General features: G+C 47.0%; 1 protein-coding gene across 2 annotated transcripts in view; it reads right to left on the bottom strand.

Annotated features, from left to right (window-relative positions):
* The window catches only part of LOC121718257 (nidogen-1-like), a 42,355-nt gene that overhangs the window by 19,919 nt on the left and 12,436 nt on the right, over nucleotides 1-10,000 (bottom strand). The window contains exons 3-11 of one of the 2 annotated variants that reach the window (XM_042103186.1): nucleotides 9,520-9,752; nucleotides 8,851-9,245; nucleotides 8,340-8,480; nucleotides 7,206-7,457; nucleotides 6,663-6,863; nucleotides 5,346-5,582; nucleotides 2,924-3,058; nucleotides 1,023-1,151; nucleotides 114-257 (exon numbers count right to left, since the gene is read on the bottom strand). In XM_042103186.1, coding sequence (XP_041959120.1) covers nucleotides 114-257; nucleotides 1,023-1,151; nucleotides 2,924-3,058; nucleotides 5,346-5,582; nucleotides 6,663-6,863; nucleotides 7,206-7,457; nucleotides 8,340-8,480; nucleotides 8,851-9,245; nucleotides 9,520-9,752 — 1,867 coding nt within the window. The remainder of the gene's footprint in view (nucleotides 1-113; nucleotides 258-1,022; nucleotides 1,152-2,923; nucleotides 3,059-5,345; nucleotides 5,583-6,662; nucleotides 6,864-7,205; nucleotides 7,458-8,339; nucleotides 8,481-8,850; nucleotides 9,246-9,519; nucleotides 9,753-10,000) is intronic. The other variant, XM_042103187.1, reaches the window with a different exon arrangement.

Raw genomic sequence — 10,000 nt, 5'->3', positions numbered from 1 at the left:
CTCTCTTAAACACACACACACACACACACACGCACACACACACACACACACACACACACACACACACACACACACACACACACAGACACAGACACACACACACACAGACTGACCCCTGCAGGACCGTCCGTCTCCTTGGTAGCCAGGCAGGCAGGAGCAGATGTAGTTGGATCCGCCGCTGTAGCTGCAGCGTGCCCTCTCGGCCAGATCACAGTCATGGGTACCACGCAGACAGTGGTTCACTGCCTGCTCCACCTCTACATACAGGGAGAGAGAGAGAGATGGAGAGATGGGAGGAGAGAGGAAGAGAGACCGAGACAGAGAGATATAAAGGGACAAAGAGAAAGAGAGATGTGTGGGGAGAGAGAGAGAGAGAGAGAGGGAATGAGAGAGATGAGGGGATGAAGAGAGGGAGAGAGGGAAGAGGTGTAATGACAGAGAAAGAGATGGAGAGAGTTGGAGTGAGGGAGGATGAAGAGAGACAGGGAAAGAGAAGAAGAGAGTGAGAGAGGAGTTAGAGAAAGAGAGGGATAGAGAAAAGAGAGAAGGAGGAGTACAGAGAGGAGTGTATTTAGAGGGCAAGAGAAGGAGAGGGAGTTGGAAAGAGAAGGAGTAGAAAAGAGTTGCAGAGACAAACCAGATAGAGGAAAACGCAGAATGGTCAGTGAGATATATGCTGCTCTTATCTGTGTTCAACACAAAACAGAAACATACATACTGACAGATTCCTGTATCTCTCTCTCTCTCTTCTCTCTCTCCCTCTTTCTCTCTCTCTCAATTGCCAAAGCAAAACATTCAAACATAAGGTTTACTTAGAATACATGGAATACAATATATGGCAAACATATGTTAGTTAGTTGATTAAGTGAGTTGCGTAAGTTGAGTAAGTGTTGATTACACAGTACGTACAAACATATCCTCTCTCTCTCTCTCTCTCTCTCTCTCTCTCTCTCTCTCTCTCAGTTACTCACTCACACAAACACACAGTGTTAACTGTTAAGCGTTGATTACACAGTACGTACCAACACAGGTCCTTCCATCACTGGCAAACTGAAAGCCGTCCATGCACTCACAGCGGAATGTTCCGGGCTGATTGCTGCAGATGGCGTGGCGGCCGCAGATCTGAGGAGTTTCCCTGCACTCATCAATGTCTACAGGATAGAGGGAGAGAGAGGGGGACAGAAAGAGAGAGAGAGAGAGAGAGAGAGAGAGATGAAAGATGGAGAAAAGAGACAGATATGAAATATCAAATCATTAGATATAAGAGAGTTGTATGTGTTTGTTTGCCATCACATCGCAAGTCTGAAGGAGCTCTGAACAAGGAGCAGAGATATTTCCTTTTCATCTTCAGAGCAGGAAACTCAAAAGACTCCAAATGAGGGAGAAACTACACTGTTCTTGAAGATTAGAAATCGAGGGCTTTTTTGAACATTCTGACTCCCCCTCCCCTGCTCAAAAAAAAATCAAAAAACGATATTATCTCCTCGTGTACAATAGCCAATCGTCCACCAACCACAGCTCACAGCCAGCAGGCACCATAATTAGACCAGAAGACACAGGGTCTTTTCATCATTCTACATCTCATGATCAAAACTCTCTCCCTCCTCCTCTCTTTCACTCACTTTGTCATTTTTCCTCCTCTATCTCCTCATGATCACCTCTCCTTTTCTTGTGGTAGATGACCATTACTTCTTTCTTTCTCTCTCATATAAACAGAAACCATGATCAAATGTTTTCTTTTCCTCTCTTTCTCTCTCTCGTTCTCTCTCTCGCTCTCTCTCTCTTTCTCTCTCTCTCTCTCTCTCTTTCTCTCACACACACACATTTGCTTTGCATTAACGACTCTCTAGATCCCTTACAGGAAGTTACTATCCCCCTGACCCTGAAAACAAAACCTCTGGTTGTACAGGAAGAAGACCCCCAAACCCAACCCAACCCAACCCCAGCATCTCTCTGTCTCCCCCTGAACCCGTGTCCGACTACAGTCTGCCCAAAACACGACCCGGCCGACACCCTCTCTCCGATGGATGTTTGGACTAGGACATCCTTTCCCTCTGCGGCTCCTGTAGCCGAGGAATTTAGTTTTCCTGCATCCGAGGAATTCTCTCATGTCTTGGATTCGATTAGTGTGTTAGGGGGGAAGCTCACGTCCTGCTTAAACACACAAACCAACCAGCTCTGGGCGCCCATGGACAAGAGAGTGCATACAGAATGTAGATCGGAATAGAAACAAGACCAGGTGCAAAAACACCAGGGGATTGGGGAACCTCACGGGATCAATACATGAGTATTAAAGTAGCGTGTTTGAACAACTTTTTGGCATTATGTTGGATTATGAGGGAGATACGAACTGTGATAGTAGGGATTATTACAGATATATGAACTGTAATTGCAGAATTATGTTGGATTGTGATGGACATATTATGGAATGTAATTGTGGCTTGTGGAGTTACTTTAGTTCAGCTCTGAATCTCACTCACACACACACACACACACACACACACACACACACACACACAGTTCTGACACACTCATTTCTGAGGAAACTGCAGGGGGATATGCATGATGTCAGGTCCTGTATGTTTTAATGGGCACTTCCACACTTCAATAACAACCTACACAGAAGAAGTAGCAAACAGCTGCTATGCTCACCAATTTAGGACCAGGAGGAAGAATGTTCACACAAACACGCAAATATCATAGACACACACAGACACTCTCTCTCTCTCACACGTGCACACACACACACACACACACACACACACACACACACACACACACACACACACACACACACACACACAGACACACACACACGCACACACACGCAAATCTCAAACACATACTTACAAACACACTCGCTAACAAACAAACATAACCATTACCACCCTCAAGCAAACACAAACACTAGAGGTAGCCATACCATAACAGGCGCGTCCGTCTCCGGTGAAACCGCTGGCACACTCGCAAGTGAACTGGGTTCCCTCGCCGGGTCGGCACATGGCGTTGGTATCACAGCCGTGTCTGCCAGTGAAGCAAGGGTTCTCCACCGTCTCACCTGGAACAACCAGCAACCACACGTCAGTCACTACAAACAAGGGACAGGGCTGTCTGGGGGAGTGGATGAGCTTGGCTGTCTTACCATCTGACTGTAATATATAGTTTTGAAGTTCAGTATTCAAATTTACATGGAAACTTAAGAAAGTACGAAAGTAGAAAATGAAAGGTACCCATAGGAAGTCTGATTTTTAAGCGAACACAACTCATAGTCATGGTTTACCAAGTGTGTGTGTGTGTGTGTGTGTGTGTGTGTGTGTGTGTGTGTGTGTGTGTGTGTGTGTGTGTGTGTGTGTGAGTGTGTGTGTGTGTGTGTGTGTGTGTGTGTGTGTGTGTGTGTGTGTGTCCTTGAAGCCTTTAGGACTCAAAGCCATTATCTCCTGACTCTAACAACTTCTGCCAAGTCATTTTCATTTCAAAGTTACAGTGCTTGTATCTAATGATAAGGGGAACCAAGAACTAGAACGGTGCACCTTAAAGGGCCATTTTATCATGTGAGAGTGCTTAAATATGGTGAAACTGGACTGTCAAATAGGCCCACTGTAGCACTACTACTGGGTCTAAGCTTACATTCATTTTATTTTCTATATGCTATGTATATGTCTTACGTTCTATATGCTATGTATGTCTTTTTTACTTTTTTCAAGGACAAAAAATGATTAACAGAACGCCTCACACCGTCACAAAGTATACACATAGCAAGTGACAAAAGAACGTTTTGTCTCAATTGTGGTGATTTGTCTTTGGACAGGCTGTGCTCCAAAAGATGAGAGACTTTCAGACACCAGGTCTCTGGAGTTTGGCTAAACACAGCTCAGTGGAGTCGACCCCCCTTCATAAACAGCACAGAGCAGCTGCTTTAATGCTGGCAGCCGTTTGAAGTCCGCTCCCCTCCGGAGAAGCTTACAGGAAACCCTGTACAGATGTCACACACACACACACACACACACACACATACACACACACACACACACACACACACACACACACACACACACACATACCCATGTGCGCAGAGTCACTCACATGTGCACCCCCTACCTATTCTGAGCACACACACACACACACACACACATGCACAGACGCATGCATAGATTTCACTCACCCACCAACTTAAACACTCAAACAATGCTGCCCATTAAGTCCCACACGTTTTCACTCTCTTGACCACTAACTCACACACTTCAATGCTTCACTAATGGCTAGTTCCTGCATCACTCATTTACCCAATGCAGGTTAGTAACGCACATTCATTACCTCTTGTACACACACGTACACACACACACACACACACACACACACACACACACACACACACACACACACACACACACACACACACACACACACACACACCTCCAGTGTAAAAACTGGATCTGGCGGCACTGGCCCTTACTGACCCCTCGTAACCTAGGAGACCTCATGCAGAGGTCAAAGTTCACGGAACGCATAGTCCCCCAAACAGTCCCCGCCTGCTGTTCATCTGTCTTTCTAATCTGTATCCCAGCCACGGACACACACAGCCTCAGAGTCATCGCCTCACTTTACAGCTCTTGCCTTTTAGCTGATGCTCTTACCCCGAGCGACATAAAATGTACTAACTACTGTACATAGAGCAGTGTTTCTCAAAGTGTGGTCCGGGGACCACTGGTAGGGTCTGCAAGCTAGCTCAAGAGGTCCGCGAGCAAACGTGGTAATTGCAATAGTTGCAATATTGAACCAACCTGGGTGGATGTCAATACACTGGACTGAAATCAGTTGAAACAAACTGAACTATGGGTTGTGGCTCAATTTGGCCGACTCGAACTGAACAGAGTCACATTGAATTAAACGGATGGAACCCATGCGGAACAGACAGGAATACCCACACTGGGGCTTTTCACTGCCAACACATCTGATCTCGTTACTATTTCGAGTCTGAAAAGAGCAGAACTCACTGAGTCCCAGTGGATAAAGAGTCCAACCGGATAGAAGACAACTGACCGATTGAACAGCCATGTATACGGTCAATCAGCAACGACTATTCCGATCAAAGATTCTAGAGCGCTTGAAAAGCACCTGATCGGAATAGAACATACCCCATGTAAACAGATGGCACAGATTTTTTCTTAACTGGAGTGACAAAAACCTTGTTGTCCTTGTAAACCCACCTACTGACTCACAGTGGATGGATCTGACCTAGTTACTATTCAGAGTCTAACCGCATAGAAGAAACCTGAGGGAGAGGTGGCTCACTGTGGATGGACCTGAGCTAGTCATAGAGGACGACGGGGGGCGAGGTGACTCACTGTGGATGGAGCCGATCTTGTTGCTCATGGCGTAGCGGATGAGCTGGTTGGCGGCATCGTACATGACGAACACCTGGTCGACAGTGAGCTGCTGCGAGGAGGGGGTCGGCGGGCGCACGCCCGCGTCGTGCTGGCAGCTCTCGAAGCTGATGGTCTGGCGCCAGCTGTAGCTCAGCGTCTGGATGCCGCCCTCGGCCAGGCTCACCGTGTAGTCGCGCCGCGAGGACGACGTGATGACTGGAGGAGAGGGATGGAGGGATGGAGAGAAGAGAGAGGGATGGAGGGATAGAGAGAGGATGGAGGGATAGAGAGAGGATGGAGTAAAGAGAGAGGGATGGAGTGATAGAGAGAGGATGGAGGGAAGAGAGAGGGATGGAGGATGGAAACAAAGAATAGGACGTTAAAACAAGGACATGGATTCATAAAACAAACAAAGACGTTTAAACTGAAAAGTCCCTGAAAAAGGTTTGATACAGGAAAAACACAACCATGAGGAGATTCTTTGAGGAGGAGGGGATAAATGGACAGAAAATATGTAATAGAAAATGTGTGTAGTAAAAACCCATCAGAGACTATTCACACTTCTACATTTTACACAATAGGTGTCTGGGGAAAGAAAGACTTCTCCGGGCGACCATTGAGCTATGGACTGAGAGCATCACAATGGGAGAGCGACCTCTTTGGTGACCGTGACAAGGTCAGCCTTTTAAAGCCGACATCTCGACCTGCTGGCTGACATTCAACACCTATTCTTCCAGAAGCTCATTGACTCTGAAGGCCTCTTTCATGCATGATTTGGAACCTTCATGGGCCCAGCTTTTAGATCATCTCACCTCTTCCTCATAGCACAGATGACAAACAGATGGAGAACAGAACCTCCTAGGAGGTCACAAGACCCCAACATGTCGACCTTTGACCTTTCCCATGCTGATATGATGTAATAGGAGGAACTGCCACGTGTTATATAATGATATAGTATATAATGTTATATACCAGATATATAATGCACAAATAATTATAATTTTATAATGATTTATTTGTTGTCAATTTAGACCTCACCTTTTTGGGAATCAATTAACCATCATTTTGTTTCACAAAACCTATGTTTTTTATCATTATTTTATAACTTTCTTATTATTTCTATGATCTGGACTTTGTCCATTTTGAGAATTGACACTTTCGTGTAATATTTTATTTTCCGTTATTCGTTACACATATAGCTATAATTTACCTGTTACAAATATATAAATATCTGTAACATATTAATATCATTTCATTTCCATTGCAGCAACAGTAAAGACTCCTCTGGCCTCTCACCATTGCGGCTGTACTGGTAGATCTCGCTGTAGGGTTCGATCTGCACAGTGGCACCGCGGGGAACCTCGGGCACGCGCCCCTCCAGCTGGGTGCTGATGGTCAGGTGGTCGTGCTCATCGATGCCCTTGAACACCTGCGTGATGCTCAGGCGCTCGCCGCCCGGGTGGAAGGTCACCTCAGCCTGCCGCGTGAACCTGCCACCTGAGGAAGGGAGGGTTAAGAACGAGGGAAGGTGGCAAACACAAAGTGGAGGGAATAACACACACACACACACACACACACACACACACACACACAAATGCACGAAAAGACTCATGAGTCGGTCTTGGCTACACACACACTTATCTATTACCAACCAAGTCAAAACATCTAAACATCTTCCACAGTGAGGCTACTCATATAACTGTTCTCATAGGCCGACTGATTCAGGACAAAGGCCCATGCAAATCTCTCTCTCTCTCACACACACACACACACACACACACACACACACACACACACACACACACACACACAAACAAAACACAAAGACTCCTCTCTTACCGATGAGGCTGAAGCCGTTCTCGTAGTCCGGCTGCTCGAGGGCGAAGGCCCATCCGATGGCGCCCCCAAGCGAGGCCAGCGGCTGCAGGGAGGGCCCCAGGCCGGCCGGGATGGTGCTGATGGCCACGTAGGCCCGTCCGTCATTGGCCACCACGTACGAGTGCAGCTCGTTGCTGGCGAACTCCAGTGGCGATGGCGAGCCGCCGACAAACACGCGGCCCGTCACTTTACCGTTCATCCTCTGCGGCTTGCCTGGTGAGGGAGAGAGATGGAGGGAGGGAGGAAGGGAGGAGAGATTAAAACCAGAGGGATGAGAAAGAGGGACATAAAAGAGAGGGATGAGAGGAAGGAATAAAAAATGGAGAAATAAAATAAAGGAATGACTAACCACAGATGTTTAAGTGCATTTGACTATTTGCTTTCAGAGTCTTTTAGAGTGTTTAATCGGAACGTTTTCTGGTTTCCATGGAGTCTAATGTACTCTACTGCTGACTACTAATTCCATTCTGACTTTTTTTTCTGTTGGGAAGGATGCCAGCAGAGTTAATAGCACCCCTGTAAGGGACCACAAAAGCTCATTAAACTGACATATGTCTTTACTGTGACTTTATAGGGGGAAAAAAACTATGAGCAACCGACCACCTTCCTACCAGACAAAACATAAACAACTATAAACAAACACATGTGACATTTACCCTACAGAACCTTTAGAACATGGTGGGTTAGGCTTCCTAGAATGTATACACATGCATCACTCATACATTCAAGGTTACATGACCTTTTACTATTTTAACAGGAAAGATAAGAATGTTCCAACTGCACAAGACATAAACAAAAGCAAATGTCACAAATGTTATTCCTAGCTACCGTGCTTGTGGCATATGGTGGGTTTGGGGTTGTTTGAATGTATTCTGGCATATATGATCTACTGCTGACTTGAACAAAGCTGTTAGCCTGTTAGCAATTGCAATCAGATGTGTTCTCTCACCCCCCTACCTTCACGCACAGTCTGTAAACACGCTGCATTGTAATTACACTCATATTGAATCCCACAGGTGGTCCTTTAATAATCTTGATTATGGACTACTACGGAGGGGGGCAGCATGGTTAGCGGCTTGGTTATGCGTTCCTCACCCTCGGCCACGCAGTCTCGGCCGTCGCCATAGTAACCGGGCCGGCAGTGGCAGCAGTACCCGCCGGAGTAGTCGCGGCAGTCGGCGAAGCTGGAGCACTTCTGCCAGTTGTTGGCACACGTCTCGTAGTTGTAGGAGAACACTATGTTGTTGGGGGGGGGGGGGGGGACAGAGAAGGGGCACAAACGGCGTATGAGCAAACAGCATGGAACTGGCACGACTGGAAAAAATACAGCTGTCTCTCTGATCCACAGTAATACCAGGATAATTACAAAAGTTAATCAACCAAAGTTAATGACCATTAAATTAATGCTAAGGTCCTTTTGAAAATGTTGATACTGTCATACAATATGTATACAATATATATACTATATATACAATATATATATAATGTTTGGTAACCCACCACCCAGTATTGACCTTCTGATGACTGGGCTATAATTCAGGATTCATGGGATCCAATTCAGAATTCATGTTTGCACATTAGCTTGTTTTGAGACAGACTGACTCACCATCCACATCCAGGTCATCTGCGTCCACCACCACCACCTGGGGCCTGCGGGGCTCCGGCTGCTTTGGTTCTGGGTAAACGGGCTTGGAGTCGGCGGGCTCGGGGTACACGGGGAACTGGACCGGGTACACGGGCTGCGCCCGGGTGGGGGGCACCGGGGGGAAGGGGCTCTCCGGGGTCTCGTCCTCGTACTCGTCATATGCGTCCGTCACGGTCTCGTAAGGAGGGTTGACGGGGGGGTACTGGGGCCCCCTCTCTGGGGTGTCAGGGACCACCACCCCGGGGACGGACTCTTCGGGGGACAGGTGTTCGACCTCGCCCGAGTGGATGGAGGTGAAGAAGGGGGAGGTGCCGATCTCGTAGACCCACACGCCGCGACGGCCGGAGTTCGTCTTCCTGGGTGGGGCAGAGAGGGAAGGAAAGGGACATTATCAACTTGTGGGGAAGAGGTTTGTTTTGGCTATAAAGATGACACACTTCAAAATATCAGTAAACTTGTCTTGGTGCCTAAACTTATCAACCACACACATTTTGGTCTTAAATAAGAGAAAGCAACTCGAGTTATGAAACTATATCTTTGGGGGCATAGATCTAACATAAACAGATAACTGGAAGCGTACATCATACGCTCTCAACATCCACAATCCAAAAGATCCGGTTGGGCACTTACTTGGTCAACTCCTGGATGGACACCTCGTCGTCAGTGGTGACGCGGTAGTAGTCGCCCTGATTGGTGTTCCAGAACCAGCCGGCCACCTGGCCCTGGCTGAAGCCCACCTCCAGTGGCTTGCTCTCGCCCTCTATGGGTGTGGAGTGGAACTGCAGGCCGTCTTGCGGGTATAGCAGGATAGCGTAGGAGGCCGACTCCATGGAGGCCACCACCAGCTGGAACGTGTTCCTCTGCTGAGGATGCAGACAGAGGGTTTTTTTTTTTTTACATAGGCTACGTGTTGAAGTTTGTTTGTTTAAAGGAGGGGTGTCGGACTGTGGTTTGGCGATAGGATCTATACAGTTTGTTTATAAGTCCTCACATATCCTTAGACTTATGGCACTGTGATTACAGCAAAGCGTCTGGGTTCCTTCCAATCCCAATGGCACATAGACTAACAAACAAATGGGAAATAATATGATCGACCATTTGTTTTTTTATA

This window comes from Alosa sapidissima, chromosome 9, assembly GCF_018492685.1.
Source record: "Alosa sapidissima isolate fAloSap1 chromosome 9, fAloSap1.pri, whole genome shotgun sequence".
In the NCBI taxonomy this organism is placed as follows: Eukaryota; Metazoa; Chordata; class Actinopteri; order Clupeiformes; family Clupeidae; genus Alosa; species Alosa sapidissima.
Note: the sequence above shows the minus strand (reverse complement) of the source record. Positions and strands in the feature narration are given on the sequence as shown.